The sequence below is a fragment of the Bubalus bubalis genome, chromosome 14 (genome assembly GCF_019923935.1).
Source record: "Bubalus bubalis isolate 160015118507 breed Murrah chromosome 14, NDDB_SH_1, whole genome shotgun sequence".
In the NCBI taxonomy this organism is placed as follows: domain Eukaryota; kingdom Metazoa; phylum Chordata; class Mammalia; order Artiodactyla; family Bovidae; genus Bubalus; species Bubalus bubalis.
In genome coordinates, this window is record NC_059170.1 from 67312267 (window position 1) to 67335762 (window position 23496).

General features: G+C 46.7%; 1 protein-coding gene and 1 long non-coding RNA gene across 3 annotated transcripts in view; both read right to left on the reverse strand.

The window, feature by feature from the left end:
- Window positions 1-2634: 2634 nt before the first annotated feature.
- On the reverse strand, window positions 2635-7505 carry LOC123329269. Its single transcript, XR_006544659.2, has 3 exons — window positions 7210-7505; window positions 4262-4332; window positions 2635-3291 (listed from the first exon to the last, which is right to left on the reverse strand). It is a non-coding gene; the product is annotated as an uncharacterized LOC123329269 (long non-coding RNA).
- Window positions 7506-15862: 8357 nt separating this feature from the next.
- PROSER2 (proline and serine rich 2) overlaps window positions 15863-23496 on the reverse strand; it is a 40861-nt gene continuing 33227 nt past the window's right edge. For both annotated transcript variants that reach the window (XM_006077738.4, XM_044928239.2), the window contains exons 3-4: window positions 18962-19214; window positions 15863-17324 (exon numbers count right to left, since the gene is read on the reverse strand). In XM_006077738.4, the coding sequence (XP_006077800.2) occupies window positions 16351-17324; window positions 18962-19214 (1227 nt within the window). In that variant the 3' untranslated portion in view covers window positions 15863-16350. The remainder of the gene's footprint in view (window positions 17325-18961; window positions 19215-23496) is intronic.

Sequence of the window (23496 nt, forward strand, 5' to 3'; positions counted from 1 at the left end):
CCGGGTGCCAGCCCCGCGCCTTCCCTTGTCATCCCAGCTCCCCAGAATGTGTCCTCCACACTCCCCACCACCATCTCCTCCCTGCTGCTTCCTCCTCTAACCTGGTTTCTCTGCCACCTTCCTCTCTGACTCTTGTTCCAAGCCAAGGTTCTGGGCATCACTGAACCAAACTTAGGTCCGCTCACCTGCACCCAGCAGAGCCAGTCTCCTGACACCAGGGCGTGGTGAAGGGAAGGGCAGTGTTTATTGCAGGTATCAAGCAGGGAGAGCAGGCAGCTAATGTTCCAAAGGCCCAGACTCCCTGACAGTCTGCAGGGAGCAGTTCTGAAGACAGGGTGAGGGACTGGGTCACAGGGTGTCCAGTCAGCCCGTGGACATTCTTCTGACTGGTTGGTGGTAAGGAAATCAGGGGTCACCATCATCAGCCTTTTAGTTCTGTTGAGTCTGGGGTCTATGTGCTTATGGTCAGCATACACTTCACTTCTTCCACCTGGTGGGGGTTTCAGTCTCTGCCAAGCTTCTCACAGGCTAAGGCTCAGGATCTTCTCTGTAGCCCTTGAGGAAGAACTAAAGGCCCTTGACTTTTGCTCAACTATTATTATTTTGTCTTCCTTTATTTCTGAATTTTCTCACTTCTCAGATTAAATTTATTCTTTGGAACTTGGAGAAGGCCTAGGAGGCTAAACTTTTTCTCCAAACAAGAGGCATGGTAGTGGGGAGAGTGTCTGTCCTGGGAAGGCCCCAAAGGGTCCTGCTTAGTTACCTGGGGACCCAAAGGGCTGCAGTTCTTCACCTGTTATCATTTTCATTCCAAACGAGACACTTTTGAAAATCCAAGGGGACAGTCCTAGTGACTGAAGCTGTGGGTCACCCTGCTCCACCACCAGCGTCTCATGCCTGCATGCTCAACTGACGCCCTCGCCAGGACTGCACCTTCCTCCTTCCTTTTTCTGCCGAAATAGTAGCAACTCTTGCTTTCACTCCACTCAGACCTGTCTCCCCTAACCAGCTCCCTGTTGTGGGCTAGAGCCAGCCTCTCCTGGTTTGCTGAACTGATTGTTAGATTTTCAGGAATTTTTCAGGTCAGCTGTCATCACCTTAAACTTACAATTTATTCTAAACCCATCAGTTGCTCATTATATTACTGTTTTCTATGCTTTTGGTAATATATATGTCATAGCTCAGTTGGTAAAGAATCTTCCTGTAATGCAGGAGACAAGGGTTCGATTCCCAGGTTGGGAAGATCCTCTGGAAAAGGAAATGGCAACCCACTCCAGTATTCTCACCTGGAGAATCCCATGGACAGAGGAACCTGGCAAACTGCAGTCCGTGGGATTGCAAGAGTCTGACACAACTTAGCAACTAAACCACCACGTGTCCATTTTATTTGTTTCATGGGAATACCATGGGCTCATTGATTCCTGAATTTCTGTTCCCATCTGTGTCTTCAGTGACATCAGAGGGGCAGCTGGGGATTGTCTACTGTGGGAGTAATAACACCATCCACATTGGCAAGCACTATACACCAGGGCAGGATTTATTGTCTTGTTGGTTGTCGATACTTTAGAAGAGTATCATAACAGTATATGAAAGAGAGAAAATGTTAATAAAGTAGATTGAACTTAAAAGCTTACTGTGTCCATATCCATGACACTTTTGATTAACACAGAAAAAGGAGGGACCATTTCCTAGCATTTGAGAACAATTATCTGGTTCAGTCAAGAAGTTACTCCGATCAAAAAAGTATGTATGGGGACTTCCCCAGCGGTCCACTGATAAAGACTCCACCTTCCAAGCAAGTGGGTATGGGTTTGATCCCTGGTTGAGGAACTAAGATCGCACATGCTGTGTGGTATAATTAATAAATGTATCTCATATGAAAGTGAGAAATTGTTTATCTGATCACATATGGGGAAAGAACTGATGGGGGTGCAACTTCATTTGTCAAATCATGGTTGAGTGGAAGGGTTTAGCAAAACCAGTGAGCATGTCTTATGGGAACCATCTGGCTGTGTGGGCCTTACGGTGTGGACTATATGCAGACCTTGTTCAATTGTGCTTTGCAAATATTGCTTTATTTTTTTTTTAACAGAATAAAGATTTGGGGCAACCCTGCATCAAGCAAGTCTATCAGTGCTATTTTTCCAACAGCCTTTGCTCTCTTCCTGTCTCTGTGTCACGGTTTTGTAATTCTCATGATGTTTCAAGCTTTTTCATTATTATTATTATTATTATAGTATCTGTTCTGGGTGATCTGTGATCAGTGATCTTTGATGTCTCCATTGCAGAAAGACTAAGACTTGCTGAAGATTCAGATAATGGTAACACTTTCTAGCACTATAGTATTTTTCAATAAAGGTATACCCATTCCCTAGTGGCTCAGTGGGAAAGAATCTACCTGTGATGCAGGAGACCTGGGTTCGATCCCTGGGTTTGGAAGATCCCCTGGAGAAGGATATGGCTACCTACTGCAGTATTCTTGCCTGGAGAATTCCATGGACAGAAGAGCCCAGCAGGCTATAGCCCATGGGATGGCAAAGAGTTGCACACGACTGAGCGACTAACACTTCCACTTTACTATCGTTTGTTAGACATAACACTGGCGCACTTTTAATAGACTACAGTGTAGTGTAAGCATAAGTTTTATATGTACCAGGAAACCAAAAAAACCACGTGATTCACTTTAGTGCCATATGTGCTTTATTTTGGCATCTAGAACCAAGCTCTTGATATCCCTGAGGTGAGCCTGTATTGTGTATTTTAAGCATTGTTTGTAAATCGTGTGTAACCCATCCTTTACATCAGTTACATTTCTCAAAAACACAAGCGTGTATATGTCAGCAAACACGGTTTTTCAGAGTTGGTGTGGACTGCTTGCTTGCTCAAGACTGCCCGCCCCTCGCCCAGGCTGGGCGTGATGCCTCTCTGCTGCCCCCGCAGGACTGTAACGCTGCACCAGTTTGTACGTTGACACACATCTGAACTTCAACGAGGACACGGACGTCTCTGTAGCTCTACATTCAGCATAATGCCTGGCACACGTTAGGGGCCCCTCCCGAAATGTGATGACTGACTCCATGGATTTAATGGCTGAGCGGTAAAGGACGCACCTCTGTGCGCTTCCTCCTCCTGGGGAGGGGCTGTATTCCCCCGATGAGTTCAGGCAGTGATGTGGCAGGGTGATGTCAGCCACTTTCAGACAAGACCCTCCAGGTGCCTCTTCCTTCCCCACTCGGGGCCCATGGAGACCAGATGTCCCTGACTTTGAAGCCATGTGACAAGGAGGGATGCCTCCCCCATAAAGTGACTCTGAGTAAAGGAACTTTTATTTTGGTAAGCCGCTGAGATTGCAGGGTTTATTTGTTAGCGCAGCACAGCCTGATCTATCCTGACTAATACAATGAGGCGATGGAGCCCTGGGAGGTGACTTGGAGGGTTGAGCAGTTGCTTAGCAGCGGGGCCTGGCCAGGTTCGAACTTCATGTTCACTGTACACAGTGCCTGCCTCCCACACCCAAGGGGTTTCTCCCCTCCCAAAAGCTTTTTCAGAAATACTGTGAATCTGAGGAAGTTTTGTTCAAAACCCTATTTCCAAGGAAGATCGGTTGGGACCCCCTCACGGGGAGGCTCCCAGAGGCAGCCAGCTTGCAGGCACACCTGCCAGACCTGCTTGTTCGTTAGAGGATCAGCAGGTTCAGCTGGTGTCTGGGATCTATTAGCCGTCATTAGCCTGACTGACCTTTTGCCCAAAGCCTCCCTCCTGGCCTGGGACTTACCCGTCCCCTCTGAGTTATCTGGATGGATCTGGTGCTTGGACAGAGAGAGAAGCAGCTTTACAGGTGACTTTCTCAGGGCATAGAACTTGGGCCCTGTATTGGGACAAGCCTCAGTTCTTTTTTCCTGTGTCCCCCTGTATCTCACACTGTCCCCACCCTCAGCACATCTGACACCAGATGTGTGGGGGGAGTTCTCCCATCAAGTGATTCTCTGCACCCCCAGCTGGGTGTCCTACAAGTCAACTCAATCCCGACACTGCCTTCCTGGCGAGTGCATCAGAGCCCACAGTGTGAGGGCTGAGTCCCATCCCCTCTGCAAATGCCAATCGCGAGTCATAGGTTCCCAGGTTACCCATGATTTCTCTCTGATTTGGCTACAAATTGGAATTTTCCATGACCTCTTCCCCTTGGATTAGAGTATTTGCTAGAACAGTTCCCAGAACTCAGAACACTTCCTTTACTAGCTTCTTATATGATAAAGGATACAGATGAACAAGCAGTTTGATAGACACAGAGGGCAAGGTCTTGGAGGGTCCTGAGTCCTGGAGCTTCCATCCCTGTGGAGGTGGGGGGTGTTACCCTCCCAGTACATGGCTGTACTCACCGGCTTGGCAGCTCACCAGCCCCACAGTGGGGTTTTATGGAGGCTTCTCAAGTAGGCATGATTGATCATTAACTCCATTTCCAGCCCCTCTCCCCTCTCTGGAGAATGGGGGAGGTGGGTATAGGGAAGGTGGTGCTGAAAATGTCAAGCTTCTAATCATGGCCTGATTTTTCTGGTGACTGGTCTAGATCCAGGAGCCCACCTAGAGTCTCCTCATTAGAACAAAAGACACCCAGGAAATTCCATGGGTTTTAGGAATCAATATGCACACATGATAAGTCACTTAGTTGTTCCTGACCCTTTGCGACCTCATGGACTGTAGCCCACCAGGCTGCTCTGTCCATGGGATTCTGCAGGCAAGAATACTGGAGTGGGTTGCCATTTCCTCTCCAGGGGATCTTCCTGACCCAATGATCAAACCCATGTCTCTTATAGCTCCTGCATTGGCAGGCAGGTTCTTTACCACTAACGCCACCTGGGAAGCCCAGGAAGCAATATAGCAGAAATCAATATATGTTTCTTCTTATCTCACAGTCCCCAAAGGCCAAGCAGAGGAAATAAAGTTCCCCATTGTCTGCTGGAGAGGCATTAGCTTCCGTAAACATTTATTTAGTGTGGATTGTGTGTTAGGCATTAGGCTGTTTAGATAGTGGAGCATGTATTGTATAGTATGTGTAGTGTAATGGAGAATGTTTGGTATTAGTCCAGCATCGCATCCTGTGTGTGGTGGAACCTGGATGGAGCAGTAGAGTCTGTGCCCAGAGGAGAGGATCAGCACAGCAGAGTGTAGTACTTGTCTCGTCTTGTTCCTCCTGTGAGAGCTTGGTGATTTCCTCTTTCTTTTAGTGCAAAGCAGGACTCTGGGACCATCTGGTTGAAGCCGGAGCCCTGAGTGGCAGGGGTGACGTGAGGGCTGGGCGTGTTCCTGCCTGGTGATGTCAGCGCCTTCACTGTCCTCAGCCCCACTCCTTCGTCAGGCATTCTGCCCATCCTTGCACTTGCCTCTCTTGCAAGCACCGTCCTCGGCTTTGCGTGATTTCCGTCTTCTCGCGAGCGAGGTCTGTGTTGTGCTGTTTCTGATCTGCTCTGTTCCCGGTGTCAGGAAAGGTGCTGGCATGTCTGTTGAATGACTGCTAGTCCACAGAGTTGTGTGGGCAGGGGCTGCACCCCTGCTCTGCAGTTCCACCTCACTCGAGGTTTCATACCAGCAACTGTGGATACTGACAGCCCCTCGCAGTGCCCTCCCCTCCTAACCGCTTTAGTCCCGACCTGCCTCTGGACCTTTGCACTGGCCGTGCCCTCAGCCTAGACCACCACTCCCCTTGCAGTCTCACGAGCTCCTGTGTATGCTTCAAGTATCAGCTTGGCCACCTACCCCGTCACTGCCCCCTCGTCTCTCCCTGGCCCTGGATTTCCTCCTTGTAATACTGCCTTCTCGTAGTTACCGTGCTTCCTTGTCTCTTTCCTCCCTGGACTGCCAGCTTGGGAGGATGGCACTGGGTGTGCCTGGCTCACGGCTGTCTCCTCAGTCCCTGGGACAGCACATAGTAGGTGCTCAAATACTTGTCAGGTGAATCGGTGCATGGCAATCATGGCCAACATGTGACCACTTGATCCGCTCGTGGGAGGCCCCAAGGCCACGTGGCGAGGATGCAGGAAGTGTGGCCTGGCCGCTCATCTAGGTGAGGGTTCTCACAGACCCTCTCCCCCAGGGCTGTTCTGGGTGAGGCCAAGACGGTGGCCCGAGTCTACTAATCTTTCTGTCTCTCTCTGTCTCTGTCTCCCTCCCTCAAACAGGATTATCTGTGCTTTTGAAAATTTAAAAGTAACATCCTCACTGGAAGACTTCAGAGCTCCTCCTGTCTTTTCATGTTCACACACTCATTCTATGTAAGAGCTGCTCACTGAACACCTACTATGCACCAGATGCCACCCCAGGCACTGGGATGGTCCCCACGCTTCAGGATATCACAGTCGTGCATCTCTTCTGCATCTTTGCTCACTTCCCCATCTGTGCATCTTAGAAGTTGGGGCCTGTTCTTTGTTTCTAGCCCAGGCCTCTGAATCAAAGGGAGGGCTTGCTCAAACCAGACTCCTGGGGTCCCATCTCCAGAGTTCTTCATTCATTAGATCTGAGATGACTGCTAATTTGCCTTTCGAACACGTTTCCTGGTGATGGTGATTCTGTCGGTTAGGGAACCACACTTTGAGAACCACTGCTTTTGACTACACTGCTCGTACCACCTTTGGATGTTTTGCACACCCATTATCTCATTTGGTCTTTCAGAGTCTCTCACCTGAGTACCTTAAGTGCATGGAGCTGGTGAGAGCTGAAGTTGAATGTAAGCCCAGGTCTTCCTATTGAAGACTGCCCTAGGTTAGAGGTATCGGGTGGCATCTGAAAATCCTCACCATGTTGGGATGTCCCTGGTTAAGGCTTTGCCTTCCAATGCAAGGGGCATGGGTTCGATCCTTGGTCAGGGAACTAAGAGCCTACATGCCACAGGGTATGGCCAAAAATTAAAAAAAAAAAAAGGGAAGAAAATTCCACCACCTTGGGAGTGCTGAGAAGGTGACGATGGGTCTGGTTGGAGGAAGCGGGGCTCCAGTTCCAGAGGAAGGGGCCAGGAGGACATTTCTTGGAGGGAGGGTCTGCCACTCCATCCTAGAAGGAGACTGGCTGGGGCAACAGAGGCTGTAAAATAGCTGAAGAAGGACTAATGGCCCCATCCGCCTAGAATGTGGAGCAGGGTGGAGGCGATGCTGCAGAGGAAGGGGCCGTCCAGGGGGTTAACTGGGGCAGGTTTAACTGGGGCCTGGGTCATCCTACCTGCTTCGTGAGGGCTGCTCTGGAAGCTCTGGTGGTGAGGCCGCTGCCCTCCCCGGGGAATGGCTGGGAGTGTGATGGGCAGGACGGAAAGTCTGAGGGCCCAGCCCGGCCAGCCAGCAACTCAGAACAAGCACTTCCTCCCCGGCAGCCCCATGGTGACCAAGGGGCTCGGGCTGCACAATCCCCCAGTGTTCCCTGGAGCCTTGCGGCGCATGGCTGGGCTGGGCACTTCCTTCTCTGGGAGGAGGCCCTGCGGGGAGGGGGGCTGCAGGGGAGCCCAGCTCCCAGAGGAGCTCTGCGGGCAGAGGACAGAAGACGTGGAAAAGTGTGAGCCTGGATGGGGAGTCCTCCTATGTGTATCTAAGCAGGAAGCCAGACCTGCCCAGCCCTGGAGAAGGAAAATAAACTCTGGAGACCTATTTTTAGAAAGTGGCAAAACCCTATTTCTCAGTAGGCAGTGGAATTTAAATCTAAAACTCGCTTCCTTGCTGAAGCAGTCACGGGACTGCACTTGGGGACGGGACGGTGGTGAATGGCAGAGACTGAACCAGGCTGTGAGACCAGCACCTGCTCACCCCTCCAGACTGCTGGGGTTGAACAGAGCCGTTGTGGAAGGCTGTATAGGAATTCCCGTTTGGCCTTCGTGGTAGTGCTTTTGGCGATGGTGCTGCTCATGACAGTAACGATGGCGTGTGCCAGGCATACACGTGACGTGTGTGGCTCTTAACACGTGTGATCTCATTCAGTCCTTACAACAACCCAGTTAGGTGATTACGGTTCCCCTTTATTTTCTCAGATGAAGAAAGTGAGGCTCAGAGAAGGAGCGTAAGTCACACAGCAATTGCAGGGCTGGGCCAGGTCAGGATAATGACAACTCCTGCGTATATGAGCCCGTCACGAAATCTCAGAATTGGAAGGGCTGCCAGGGGTGCGATCCCGGTCACTTTCCTCTGCACAGCGCTTGCCTGGTGTCTGCACACCTCCACAGAGATGGCCACTGACACTCCTGTGAACCGCTGTTTCTGTTTTCAGTCGGGTCTCAGTGCTATGAGTTCCCAGTTCGTGGAACTCTCTCATGGTACTATCTCTGTGGCCATGCAGAACTGTACTGTGAGAGCTCTTTGCCTCGGGGATCACTCTCACAGCTTCTTTAGTTCTCTTCTCTTCTATTTGCAAGAAACCTAGACAGTATATTAAAAGCAGAGACATTATTTTGCCAACAAAGGTCCATTTAGTCAAAGCTATGGTTTTTCCAGTAGTCATGTATGGATGTAAGAGTTGGACCATAAAGAAAGCTGAGTGCCAAAGAATTGATGCTTTTGAACTGTGGTGTTGGAGAAGACTCTTGAGACTCCCTTGGACTGCAAGGAGATCCAACCAGTCAATCCTAAAGGAAATCAGTCCTGAATATTCATATGACTGATGCTGAAGCTGAAACTCCAATACTTTTGCCACCTGATGTGAAGAGCCGACTCATTGGAAAAGACCCTGATGCTGGGAAAGATTGAAGGCAGGAGGAGAAGGGGACTTCAGAGGATGGGAAGGTTGGATGGCATCACCAACTCGATAGACATGAGTTTGAGCAAACTCCGGGAGTTGGTGATGGAGGGAGGCCTGGTGTCCTGCAGTCCATGGGGTCATGAAGAGTTGGACACGACTGAATGACTGAACTGACTGAACTGATTTTGCGAGACATGCTCAGTCCTGTCAGCTGTGTCTGCCCCTTATAAAGGGTGGCCTGAGTCAGTGTGGAAGTTGAATGATACACTTAGAGCAAAATATACCTTTGAAGGTGGATCTGATTTTTAGAACAGCAAATGGTTTTTGGAATCAAGATTTTGTGAGGTGGATGATTGAGATGAGAAAAAATTTTGGTTTCAAAGATCAAATCGAGTGATTATAAAATGGCACCAAACTGTCCCTGAAAGCATTTATTCCTAGAAGAAATTTAGAAAAAATAATTTAAACAATAGCAAAATTATTAGGTGATGTGTAGACCCTCCCAAGGCAGGGAGACACTTCAATTCTCTGAGAGCGGCACATCTCCTTAGAATGCAGACAGAAACTTCAACAATGACGCTTTTAAATATCAGCAGAAGTGTAAAAACTTAAGACATGATTGGAGAGGGACCACCAGCTCAATCTGCACTGCAGCTGTGTCCCAACTGCAATGTGGCTGGGAATTTACGATGGTGAAATAGTCCCACCTCAGTGCCATGGAGCCAGTGGCCCCTGGCAGGGGCCAGGCCAAATGCAAGTGTGGGCAGCTGCCCTGCCTCACCCTGCCCCAGCACTCCAGCTCCATGGAGCCAGGTCCTGGATTTTCCTCTGAAGCCTGGTTGCCTTTCCAGTAACAACCATGACTTCAAAGGACTGCCAGCGAGCAGACTGGGCAGTTTCCCCAGTGAACTCACTCGGCTGCGTGCGTGGGTGTCCTGAGCACAAGGGTGTTGGAAACCACCCCCTGGCAATTCCAGGCTCCAGAACCAAGTCTGGAGGGAGGGTGGAGGAGGGATGCAGCCAAAGGATCTGCTCTGAACTGGATCCCCCAAGGCAGGGGTCACGAGTGGTGATTTAAGACACCCCCAGTAGGGCTGGCAGGGAGGCAGGGAGACTGGGGCCACCCTCTGCCTTCCTTTTCCTCTTTCAAGTCCTCTGCAGCTCACTGGCCCACTCTTTCCCCCAAGCCTAACTTCCAAAGGCTTTACTTGTCTCTCTTTTCATCCCCAAAGACAAGCCCTGGCACTGTTGGCGGAAACATGAGGACAGTCCAAATCAGAGATGAGACTTCATGAGAGCTGGGCACAGGAGGCAGGCCAGGGGGTGAGGGGAGAAGCCCTGTACGAGGGAAGCAGACAGAAAGAAGAGTGAACGACATTGGCTGGCACAGCTTTCATGGCTTCACAGAAGGTTCGGGAAGCAGGGAGTGTGCAGCCAGTGGCCCCCACGAGGCCCTGTGGAAAGGAGAGGAGGAGCCCAAGGTTGGGAGGACTAAGTGATGATGCTTAGCACCACCTGTTGTGTCTGTTGCATTCAGTACCACCTGGGTCAGCTCCTAAGCTTCACAACAAAGAAATCAAGTTCCAGGCAGCTCTTCACATTCTAAACATTTTCATTCGGTTCATTTGGCCTTTAAGATAGAATAAATAAAGAGCTTTACAGAGTTTCACCGAGCTTCCCTGGTGGTGCTAGCGGTAAAGATCCTGCCTGCGATACCGGAGACTCTAGTTCGATCCCTGGCTTGGGAAGATCCCTTGAAGAAGGAAATGGCCACCCACTCCAGTATTCTTGCCTGTAGAATCCCATGGATAGAGGAGCCTGGCGGGCTTCATGGGTTCACAGAGTTAGACATGACTGAGTGACTCACACACACACACACACACACACACACACACACACAGAGTTTCACAAACACATGGACTGTGAGCTGAGAAGAGCTCAGTCACGCATGCCTGGAACTGTGGGTCTGGAAACCAAGGATGGCAAGACACCTTTTCGGCTACAACGTGTCCTGCACAGACAGGTCCCCCCGCCCCCCACCCCCCACCCCCGCCCCGTACCTTCCTGCTCTTTGAAATTGTCTTCACAAGGCAGAGGTTATTTCCCCAAAATTTAAAATGCTTAGACACTGAATAAACAGTCCCAGAAATGGGTGTACAGTAGAAATAGTTAGAAGCCGAAGAGGACCTTGTAGCAGGGCCATCTCTATGACTTATCAGGGATGTGGCCCCATGAGGAATTATATAATGTCTTTAAGGGCCCCTGAGACCTGAACACATTTTTAGTAATAAGAGCAGGCCTCTTACGCACATCGCAGTGCTCAAAGGGAGTCTAACCTCACAAAAATGTCAGAGGATGCCAAGGGCGGAAGCCAGCCAGCCACCGAGAAGCCCTCGGGCACACACGTCCTCAGAGCTCCTGGCTTCCTGGATGCTCAGAGTCCCTGTTGACTCAGCCCCACCCCTTAAAGGTATTTCTAGAACTTAGGTTACTACTGCCCTTGGCAGCTCTGCTTTACACACAAATACTCAGAGGTGGAAGTTTACGAAGTGTGACCTGTTTATCAATGACTAAGTTCCATTAACCTCGGCTTCCAAATGTGAATTCTTACCTCTGGCCCGAGTCAGACGGTCACAACTGCTGCCTGCGCTGGGGGCAGGCAGGGCAGTGTGGGGTGGGGGCAGTCATGGAACTCTGAGCCTATCCCACCAGGCTAGGGGCTCCCACACCCAGAAAGTAAACCTGGGGCTTCCACAGAACTAGGGTGGGTTTTCAAAATGCTCCTTGAGCTTCAGCAGTCCTGCTCAACTGGGGAAGTAGCTGGCCTCAAGGGTCCCGAAGAAGCCGTGAGAATTAAAAAAGCCTCCTTGAACTTAAGCAGGAGGCAGGGTGAGTCTTCCTGATTCAGAGGCCAGTGTGACCCCAAGCAGGTGGGCTCATGGGGGACTATGGCAGGCAGATGTAAGGGGTTGCCAAGGACTCAGGGGCAGAGAGCACCCCAGGGTCACCCAATTCCCTAGGCACCCTCTGCTCCTTAGAGACATGTGGTGCTCCCAACCAAGGTCAGAGAATACTGGGTTTGTTTGTCATTGAGGCTTTTCAGGTCATTTCTGGAAACCACCATGTCACCCCTCTTTTAGCTTGTTGAACAAAAGGTTTGTGCTGTCTCGATGCTAAGAAGCAAGGCCAAAGAGCATCATTCACAGCCAGGTTTGTACCGAGCGGGGCAGCCTCACCTGGGATCATCAGTGCCCCACTAGAAGGACAGTTGAGCCTGCTGGTGATAGCAGCGATTAGCATTTCTGGAGTCTTAGAATTTGAAATGTATAGGAAAGAGTGAGTCAAGAGACAGTTTGAAAGGACTGGGAGGTTTTTGTGCTGAAAAGTGCCCTTCAGCCATCCTCCTGTTGCCCAAACTTTGCTCGTGGACAGGTGGGTTGGTTCCCTGACACCGATTTTTCTCTTAGAGAAGAAGGTGCTTCTGGCGGAGGAGGGCCAGCGGGAGAGGACCGCGGTCAGTGAGCAGGCGATGCAAGCGCCTCTCTTCTCTGCGGGGCCAAGCAGGGCTCCGACTTCCCCAGGCCACGGCCGCTGACAGCCCTGCCTTCTCTTTTCTCGGATATCTGAAAGCCAGGCTTGTCCAGTGAGTAGATTAGGAAAGGATATGGGAACTTGTTCCCCATATTTTGAAGCAGGGAAAAAGAGCCTTCTTGTGAAGAGAAGAAACAAAACCTGTTTGGTGACTTGTCATTTCAATGAAAACATAAGCCTCTCACAGGTGAGCTTTCCCCTTGAGCCTCCCCTTCCTCCCGGTTCACGGGGAGGGAAGAAAAACACCAAACAGCTCGCTCGGCTCCTTCAGAGAACATGTCGACTCGGTGACAAACGTTTCAGGAAAAGTTTCTTGATAAAAGTAAATCGTTTTTATATTTATCTTGTTTTTCTCCATTCCTCTGGAAAGAACTGATTTCTTAGATCACCTGCATAAAAAGCACCCCTATCACATCCTCTGAATGGTCACATTTCTCATAGCCAGAGCTGTGGGAATTCAGCAAAGAGAACAGTTTTTTTTCTTTTCCATTATGGTTTCTCACAGGATACTGAATATAGTCCCCTGTGCCGTACAGAAGAATATTGGTGTTTATTCTTTCTGTATATACTAGTTTGCATCTGCTAATCCCAAACTCCCAGTCCATCTCTCCTCCACCCTACCTCTCTCTTGGCAGCCACAAATCTGTTCTCTATGTCTGTGAGTCTGTTCCTGTTTCATAGATGAGTTCATTTGTGTTGTGTTTTAGATTCTACATGTAAGTGATATATGGTATTTGCCTTTGTCTGACTTACTTAGTATGATAATCTCTAGGTCCGTCTATGCTCCTGCAAATGGCATTTTTCAGTTCTAATTTTTTAAAAACAAATAAAACATTCAATCAGTCTTCAGGGTTCCTTCATAAGACCTGACTTATCAATTCTATGAAACTCTTGGGGAGCCTACATTGGAGGCCACCCAATAGGAACTCTGAGTGAAGAAACCTGTTGAAGTCAGTTTGAAGTCAGCTTGTCGGGGGGAGAGGGAGGGGGAGAGAGAGCAAGAACGCAGCAGCTCCAGCTGAGCCCTCTGGTCTTGAGAGACTTGAGACACAGGAGGGATACTCCCACCTCTGCCTTTTCTCCTCCACAAGCCTTATAAGAGGGGAATGACCCCGGGCAGACAAAAGCAAAGATCAACATTTCCACCAAATTTGCGAAGATAAGCCATGCACACTAGCCAATAGAGCTGGAGGAGGTGGAGGACGCTGGACTCTTATCCTGGAAACTGCAGGGTATTACCCTTTGCAGATGACTCTGGTTTGCCAGTTTGAACATACCTGCCTAAAAGCAGAGAATCCCCCCACTCCCTGCTTTTAAGTATTAACTTAAAGAGTTTCATCTTTATCTTAATGGGGACTAAAATGGGGGTTGATTTACAAGCATCACTTGAAAAAAAACTGAGCACTTAGGATTCATATTTCCTTTTTGTTACAAGTTTGCTTTGAAATATGGTCTTTAAAATTCCCTTGAAGATGATCCTTTAAGGATGTCCTATCACAGAGTTATGGGAAGGAAACAAATGCCCCTCAGAAAACGAATTGTTTTTGTTAAGATGATACATACAAATACAGGTTAATTCATTAGTGGCTAAAATTTGAGCCTTGTACAAGATATACAGCTTTAATTGCTAGGCTTTTGGGCACGAAGTGGCCAGAGTAAGTCAGTATAATTATGAATAAGTAGCTAGAAAACATTATGAATAAACAGAAGGAAAGAATATAACCACTTAAAAGAAAATACCTGAGAATAAGGGTAAAAGGCAAAAACAAAGTTGCTTATACTTAAGAGACATCTCTAAATTTATTTTTCAAAAATATCATTATGAGAACAAATATACTAACATATAGTCAAGTTTTAATCACAATGAAGTCATAGGACAAGAAAAAAAGAATCCTCAAATATAAGAGATTTTAAAAATGTAAGCCATTTTAAAATACTGTGTAACATGGCATCTTGCTTTATAAAAAGGAAATAACAGCCCCCAAGAATGCTTTAAACAAATCCAACATAAACAGAAGCAAAACAAAACTATTTTTAAAAACCTGTAAAATCAAAGCACCTATTTAAATTAAGACCATCGAGAATCTATGAGATTATTTCGGGAGGACAAGAGCTAGGTGAGCCACTAAATACTGTCATTCTAAGGAAAACATTACAATCATTTTATGTAACTTATAAGGCAAATTGATACTATGAAAAACACCCTTCACAGCACATTTAGAAGTCTGAGTTTAAATAATACTCAACAGGAAAGAAACAGATTCTGTGACAGTGGCTGAGACATACAACAAAAGACTGTGACTTTCAAGTGTGTGCCTTCCTGGTCTATTTTTAGAGGTTTTAGACTCCAGCCTGAAATAGTTTTGATAATAAAGCTGGTGGTTACAACTCAGCATGGGAGACACTGTATGGGAGAAAACCAGTTTCATGCTGCATAACCTAGTTTGCTGCTTTTTCCCTTTTAAATTCATCCTGAGATCTTGCCCATAGAACATGCGGGCTGTTAAGACTATTGTTTCCTTCTGTTTACCAGTCACCTTGGAACATGCAGGATAAGGCAATGGCACCCCACTCTCGTACTCTTGCCTGGAAAATCCCATGGACGGAGGAACCTGGTGGGCTGCAGTCCATGGGGTCGCTAAGAGTCAGACACAACTGAGCGACTTCACGTTCTCTTTTCACTTTCATGCATTAGAGAAGGAAATGGCAACCCACTGCGGTGTTCTTGCCTGGAGAATCCCAGGGACAGGGGAGCCTGGTGGGCTGCCGTCTATGGGGTCGCACAGAGTCGGACATGACTGAAGTGACTTAGCATAGCATAGCATTGGAACATGCAAAACTAAAATTACGTGATAAAATTAGGTTAAAATTAGGTGATGCATGACATCTTTAAAAGTGTACTTCATACACACACAAAAAGTATATTTCACTAAAAAAAAAAAAAAACTTTCAGTAAAAAAATGAACTCTCATGCTTAGTAGGAAGCTTATTTGGATTATTACTTTAATTGGGACCAGAACACATTGTTGAAGAAAAAGCACTTTAGTTCACTGAAATGTTATGGAGATGTGTCCTTAAAAGACTTCTTGATTAAGAAGTAACAATTTCTGTGGCATCATCTCAACACTGAGATGGTTTGTGTATCAAAAGAATAGGAAGTGATTGAATCTTGCAGTTATGCAACAGGGTTTTAAGAAGTTAATATATATGTAACAATGTGTGTGCATACCACCTATATCTGTATATATGTCCCTATAAACATGTTATGTACATGTATATACACGGTACATGATCATACGCATATCTCCTAGTAACAAAGACTCTGTAGTTTGATAAGACTTTCTTAAAATTACCCCCTTTTCCAAACTGAACCCTTACATACCATTCCCATAACTCAATATTATAGCAAATCATACTCTAAAGGCTTTAATTTTCAATTAAAAAAAAAAAAAAACTGGGCAAACCAAATTTTATCAAGAAACAAAGGCATATCTCAGGCTAACATACTGTCTTTCACCTTTAAAAAACTAACAAAAGACCAAAACAGTACTTTAAGACACTATGAAAATTGAACAAGCACTTCTTTATTTTCTTGAAAAGAAGGGAAAGTTCCCTTTCTTAGGGAAACGAGTATGAGATCTACACTGGCTTTCCTCTCATGCATTCGGGGATTAAAGGTTAGATCAGAGACTCAATAACAGCAAAAAAAAAAAAAAAAAAAAAAAATCAGACCCAAATCCCCTTCCTCCTAGATCCAAAAAACATATGGCATTTACAAATCATAGAAACTTGTAGGTTTTCAAGGTTATTCTCTGAGCTCTCAGAAAAGGGAAGACAAGATGTGGTGCGGGCCCTCTCACATGGAAGGCTGTCCCAGCTCGGATGCAGAATGGAAGGGGGACAGCTCGTCTACTGACTCCCAGGCCCTCATCTAGTCGTCAACCGGGTACCCAGTCGGGGCTTTGCAGCTGCGCTGTGCGCATGTGCACGTCCATTTTTGGCTCTGCGTACCAGGCCACCCTGCCTTCCCCGGCGCCCACTCGCACTCCATCATAAGTTCTCCTTCAGGAGGCCGAGCTTCCGCAGGGCCTCCCGGCGGGCCTCCTCTGTGGAGCCCCGGCCAGAGAACTGGACAGTGATACCTTGGGGTCTGAACCCCACAGCCCTGGGGAGCGAGCCTGACCGCTTCCTGGCTGCCTGGCCGCAGTCTGGCTGCTGGGGTTCAAGTCTGCTGGGGAGGGCCGGGTCCGGACGGAAGGTCACCGTCTTCCCGGTGGAGACGAAGGGCCCGGCCTGGCTCTTGAGGACGTCGTGAATGCTCTGGAAGCCGTTGGCCAGCGGCAGGGGCTGTTCTGTCTGCACGCCTCTGCACTGCTGGGCGCCGCGGGCCCCTTCTCGCGTGGGGACCGCCTCCTGGGCCGGGCCTGGCTGGCTCTGCTCGGGAGAGACGCTTCTCTGCTCGGTGGGCTCGCCCCTCTGGGCCCGGTCCTCTGTCTCCCCCACGGAGAGGAAGGAGACACCGTTGATGTTGGCCAGGACCTGGGCTTTGCGCTCCTGCACATTGACTGCGGCCTTGGAGATGGTCTTATTGAAGTCCTTCCCCGCGCTGTTGGTCACGCTGATGTTGCTCGGGAAGCGGTGGATCTTGGGTGCTGGTTGGGCCGCATGTCGGTGCCACGGTGAGTGGTCTCCGTGTCGAGGGGCCAGAGAAGCCAGCGTCCTCCACTCTGCAGGCCTGCCCTCTTTGGACGGAGATGTGGGTGAAAGCCCTTCGTTCCCTGCCAGCTTTTCAGATATCTTCTGGGCGATGACCAGAGGAGTGGGGACTGAGCGGGTCAGTTTGGGGTGCTCTGCAGGAGGAGTGGGGGGCTCTCTCCTAGGGTGGGCTGGAGCTGCTGCAGGTGAGGCAGGTGGGGAAGATGGCAGGGCCTCAGGCCCTGGGGGGTCTGATGGGGGAGACTTCTCTGCATCCTCTTTCTTGCGTTCAAGGTCAGTGGGGTCTTCCTTTCCAAAAGGGACAGCCCCTGAAAAGTAGCAAGAATCCTCATAAGCTACAGCCATATGTAGAAATAAATGCATCACCTTTCCTTTCCACTGACTTTACAAAGGTCTCAAGGGATGTAATACCAGTTTTAACAGTACCTCCTTACTAAACTCCTTCTACAGCCCCTGAACTAGAGAAAGAGAAGGTAGTACGATTCTCAGAATCACAGGATAAAAGAAGTACAGCCAGAAGCAGTCAGTACCTGGGACGCACAGGAGCCATCATCCTGAGACATGTACCAGGAGGAAACAACACCTTGCGTTATAGGGGATTTTTACAAACGGAAAGGAGGTGGGGTAGTTTGTGGTACCCACCAACCCCTCCCTCAGATCCTCTAGGTAAAGGATAGTTGGATGTGTCCCTCTCCTCCAGAAATAGAAATGTTTCCCGACAGCCTCTGACAGAGGTTACTATGCCATCCTGTGAACCTTTACTATTAATATAGTCTAACATACCTGATCATAGATCACCTAACACTTTTCTGCACTCATATCTGCTGCAAAATTGGGAACCATGTATATATCTTTGTATCCTCAGAATCTCACACAATACCTGCCCCCGAATGGGTACTTAAAATTGTGATGAAAACATCATGTTAGAGAATTGATGGGTAAATGGCTTACAGTCAAAAAGTGTTTTCCTTAGCACAATTATACGATCTGACGTGTTTTAAAGATCAGCTGGTTCAAATTTATCTTAGGAATTATTCTTCAGAGAAGTGTGATAAAAATGGGAAATTCATATTTAAGTCTCTTCTTTGAAAATTGAGCCCCATATTTGGAACATAAAATCAATAGTATGTGAAATTCTGTGTCATACACAGCATTGCTTACAAAAAATTAAGGTGGGGGGGATATATTTCTAGAGGCATGTGACAAGTGGCAATATTTGCAGACAGCAAGGTAAAGATATTTCCCCTCCTATTTTTCCCTCATCTTTTTTCAGTTCTTAACCCCCTACCCACATTTCCAATATTCTTTCCAACCAGAAAAAAAAAAAAAAAAAAAAAACTAGAAGAAAGTTTTCTCCTTGCTCATGTCCCTCAGTTTCTGTCACAGGACTCAAGGGACAAAAAGCATAGCTCTCCTCTAACGTCACCCTGAGTCAAGCAAAATTGACACAATAGATACTGAGCTGAATTTTTGTTCTGATTGATTTTGTTTTCCTAAACCAGCTGACTTTTCAGTTCAAATACTCCCACCTCGGAATAGGGGTATAATCTTACACAAGAGTGGAGATTAAACCTCAAGGGCTAAAGTACTAGTCTTTTGTATGTTTTCTTTGTAGAATGGAATTGTTACCTGAAGCCATTTCCAGTTCCCTTTCTTTCTTTTATCCACACATGCAATCTGCTTGTTCAACCGATTGGTCTCATTCTTTATTCTCACCCTGTTGGAATTTCCCTTCCTGTGTTGTCATCCTAATATGCCATGAAAACACCTATTTGGTTGGTCAGTCAAACTACAGAGAGGATGCTTCCACCCTACAAAAAATCTGATCAGCCCCACAAGCTTCACAAGCTTCCATACAGGCTAGAAACACAGAGACCATGAGAAAAAGGAGGGCTCTGTGTCTGGCACCACACGAGGAGCCACGTCAGGGTGTTTCTGTCCTCACCTGTGGTCTCCTTCACCTCCCCAAGGCTCTCAGGCTCCCCGGCTCCAGGGCCTGGCTGCACCAAGTCCACGACATCCTCTGGCTCGGAGGGAGCGGAAGTGCTCTCTTCCAGAGACCTCGGAGAGTGCCACTGGGCGTCACCGGCACACAGGACCTGCTCCTCAAAGTCATCTTCGAGGGAATCAATTGTCTCTTCAAAAAACAGGAGGACGTCCTTTTCCTCGTGTGTGAGGTACTTCAGGCTCTCATCATCCTGTACAAAAGGTTTGGGCGTGAGGAATGAGATAAAGCCAACAGTGGCTTCACAGAAGGGAAAAACCCACAACAACACAGGGATCATCAATATAGAGCCCAGGGTGGAAATCGTGGACCCTCCAGTTTCCCACCTGGGGAGAGCGTACTACCCAGGTAACTGCGCCGGCACACCTCTGCCTGCGTGTCCCTCACCATTAGACCTGCATGGAGAAGGAGGCTGTCCAAAAGGTGTGGCAAATTATGGGTCTTAGACAGTTTTGTTCCTCGTGAGTCAATGACAAGAAAGCAATTCTTCAGTATCTCCAGAAGAGGCCTTTTCAACTCACCGCTAACAGATATGCTTGGTTTCAGTGGGGGGATCTCTGGTTAAAGATGGTGGAGTGAACTTACATATTTATCTCATCTCCCTCCAGAAACCTTACTAAAACAAAAATGGGCTTTATTATTTTTTTAAATACAAGTCACAAAGACAACTATAATAGGAAAAGAGGTGACAGCAATATTTGGGAAGGTAGACAGCAGAAAGAAAGGTGGGAACTGATGCAAAAGACCCAAGAAAGGTCAATTTTAGTCAGCAGCTGGGGGCAGGGGCAGAAACCAACTTCCTGTGGTCTGGGGCTCAGACTTCACAGCGGTCAGCACAGTGTGGGGGTGCTGGGAGGTTTTGGAAGTCTGGCTAAGATGACGTTGAAAAGAGCAGAACTGGACGAGAGGCTCTTTCAGAAGCAACTAGGTCACCCAGGCAGAAAACTAGACGTTTATTCTTAAAGAAGGTAAAAGAGGGATCAGAAGAGGTGGGGGCATCAAGCTGAGTTTACAGTGAAGAACCATACTGATAAAGGGGAGTCAGGGAATCAAACTGACCCTCTCTGGACAGAGGATCAGAAGGACCTTCTCTGGGGAACTGAATGGTCCAAGTGCCAAGAGGCTCTGAAAGATCACTCTACCAGTGAAGTTACAGTCAACCACCCCAGCACAGAATATTTATAATCAGTTTAATATCTCACTCTTAAGCATGTGCATATAGCTAATGACCACCAAGCAGGCGAGAAAAACCTTTAAGGAAAAAGACACATCAAAACAAGAAGGAAAAAAAAGCAACTTACAAGAAATAAACCATGCAAAATGCTGAAAATTCCAAGATCATGAACATTCTCAGAGAGATCAGAGGAGAGACTGAATCCATAAACTAGAATCTGATGCTACTTTAAAAAACTAGAAGAAGAAAAGAGTTCTTAGATATTAAAATGACAGAAAAAAAGAAAAGAAAAGCCTAGAAATAAACTAGAGTAACTGGAAAAGCACAACAACAAAAAAAAACAAAACATTTTTTAAAGCAGAAAATTAGAGAATATGTGTGGGAGGGCCAATAACTGAATAAGAATTCCAGAAACAGGAATCAGGAAGAACAGAGGGGAGGAAATGATCAAAGTAAACAGGCAAGATAATTCAAGGAAATGCCCTTAAACAGAAGGATGCAAGTTTCCAGATCAAAGGGTTGTGAGAACGACCTGATAAACAAGAATAAAACAGTGCTACACCAAGGCCCATCCCTTGAAATTTCAGCCACAGGAGATCAGTTATAAAGTTATAATTAAAATGGTATTTTATCAGTGTACAAATGACGAATGAACAGAAAAGAGAACCTGGAAACAGCCTGACGCATGCACTGTCACCTGATTTCCAACCAAGGAACCTGCAGTGGGGAAAACACTGATCTTTTCAAGCAGTTGTGCTGGAAACAGTGGATCGTGACCTCACACCATACACAAAAGTTCATTCTGATGAACTGCAATGGGCCTTCAATCTGTTTTAACAGACCCTCCAGGTAATACTGATGCACGAACATTTGATATGCATTGATCTGGTTTATTTTCTTTCAATAATATCTTGTAGTTTCCGGCACACAGATTTTACACAGTTTTTGTTATTTCTCCTCTTAGGTATTTGATGTTTTGTGATGCTATTAGAAATGGCACCACTTTAAAATATTTGTATTTATTTATTTGGCTGCACTGGGTCTTAGTTGCAGCATGTGGGATCTACTTCCCTGACCAGGGATTAAACCTGGGCCCCCTGCACTGGAAGCGGGAATCTTAGCCACTGAACCACTGGATCACTCAGATATGGCATCACTTTTTAATGTCTTCTAATTGTTGCTGGTCTGTAGAAATACAAGATATACTGACCTTGAAATAAGTAAATTTAACAAACTTGCTGCATAATACTGTTTGTAGGTTCTTTTCAGTATTCTGCATATACAGTGGTGTCTGTAAATGAAAGACTTTTATTTCCTCCTTTCCATTCCTCATGCCTTTCATTTTTTTCATTTTGCTTTATTCTACCACCAGGGTCCTCCAGTTAGCTGAACAGGAGTGGCATTTTTGTCTTTTGCCCAATATTAGGGAGAACGTTTTCCATATTTCACCATTAAGCATAGTGTTTGTTGTAGGTGTTTTTAAAAAAATGATATTCATCAGATTAAGAAAGCTGTCTTCCATTCCTAGTTTGCTAAGTGTGTTTTTCTTTAAAATAATGAATGGGTTCTAAACTCTGTCAAAGGCTTTTTCTTCCTTTGTTGCAGTGGGTCTCAGCTAGGAGTGATTTTACCCTGCATGGGGCACTGGCAATGTCCAGAGACAATTCTGGTGTCACAATTTTCTCTTAATTCTGTTCATGCACTGAAGTACAATGATTGATTTTCAACTATTACCAACCTTGCATTCTTGGAATAAGTCCAACTTGGTTGTGATTCTATCCTTTTTATACATCACTGAATGTGATTTGCTAATATTTTGTTTAGAATTTTTGCATATATATTAACAAGACAGATAATAATTTTCATTGTCCTCGGGTTTTGTATGTATTTCCTTTTTCAACTTTAAACTTAGAAAACAGTGTGCTCTAAGATTTTAGTTCACAGGATATCTTTTTGCTCCACTTCTTTTAAAAAAATATTTGTTTATTTATTTGGCTGCACCGGGTCTTAGCCGTGGCGCTCGGGATCTTCCATCTTCAGTGTGCACGCGGGATCTTTAGTTGCATCGTGTGAACTCTTAGTTGCGGCATGTGGGATCTAGTTTCCCGACTAGGGATCAAACCTGGGCAGCCTGCATTGGGAGTGTGGCGTCTTAGCCGCTGGACCACCAAGGAAGTCCCTTTGCTCCACTTCTTCTGAGGCTGAGTGGGGTTGGGGAAGGAACAGACTGATTTTAAGAGCAATTTTTTTTCCAGTTGGAATTGTAATAGTTTCATATTAACTAGATCTCTCTAAGTTTGTCAGCTTACATACCTAACAGTTGTGTAGCCCCTAAAAACTCCTTCTAATAAGAGGCTCAGTCTGAAGAACATTAGGAGAGTAGCAGGATACTATAGGGGAAAATGGGCACAATGCATTCCTTATTTAATACTTTTTATTGCACACTGAACCAAAGAAGAGAGGAGCAGATTTTAGAAGAACTAGTGTAATATCTTACAAGTCCTCTGTGTCTACAGAATATTTGACTAATGGGTTCACACTTTATTCTGAGAACTCCAGGATCTGGCCCTACCTAGCTTTTAAATGTCACTCCTACTTCTTTCCCCTGTCTACTCTATAGCAGGGCTGATAAACTTTTTTCTGTAAAGGGCCAGATAATAAACATTTTAGGCTTTGCAGTCTTAATGGTGGCAACTGTTCCACTCTGTCAATGTGGTGTGAAAGCTACACGAGATATGTAAATGAATGAGCTTAGCTTTGTTACAATAAAACTTTATTTACAAAAACAGGCTGGGGGGCCAGATTTAGTCCACAGGCTGGGGTTTGCTAATTCTTGCCCTATAATCAAATCAAATCACTTGCTATTTCCTACACCTGTTTCTCGGTCAGCAATGCCCATGTCTACACAGCCACATCTACCTGTCCTTCCTGATCCAATTTAAATGTCACCACACCTCCAGCCTGCTCCCACAGCATCCACTGAATCATGCATTCAAATATTTGAGCATCTAGTAAGCACTGGGCAATGTAAATACAAGGGTGTAAATGATGTTCTTGCTGTCTGGTTTAGTCCCTTTAATGAGGGCTTCAGACAAGAAAATAAACACTTACTTTACTGGGTGGAAAAGACTATGACAAGGTGACTATGGGGTGTTAGAGAAATACAGAATGGGCATCAATTCACACTTTGGGGACAAGGAATCTGATATGGAAAAATTCTGGAGAAGAAATGATTGTCACTAATGTTGAAGAACTGGGTGAAAATTAAACAAAAAGAATCCAGGGATATGTATTTTGGAGA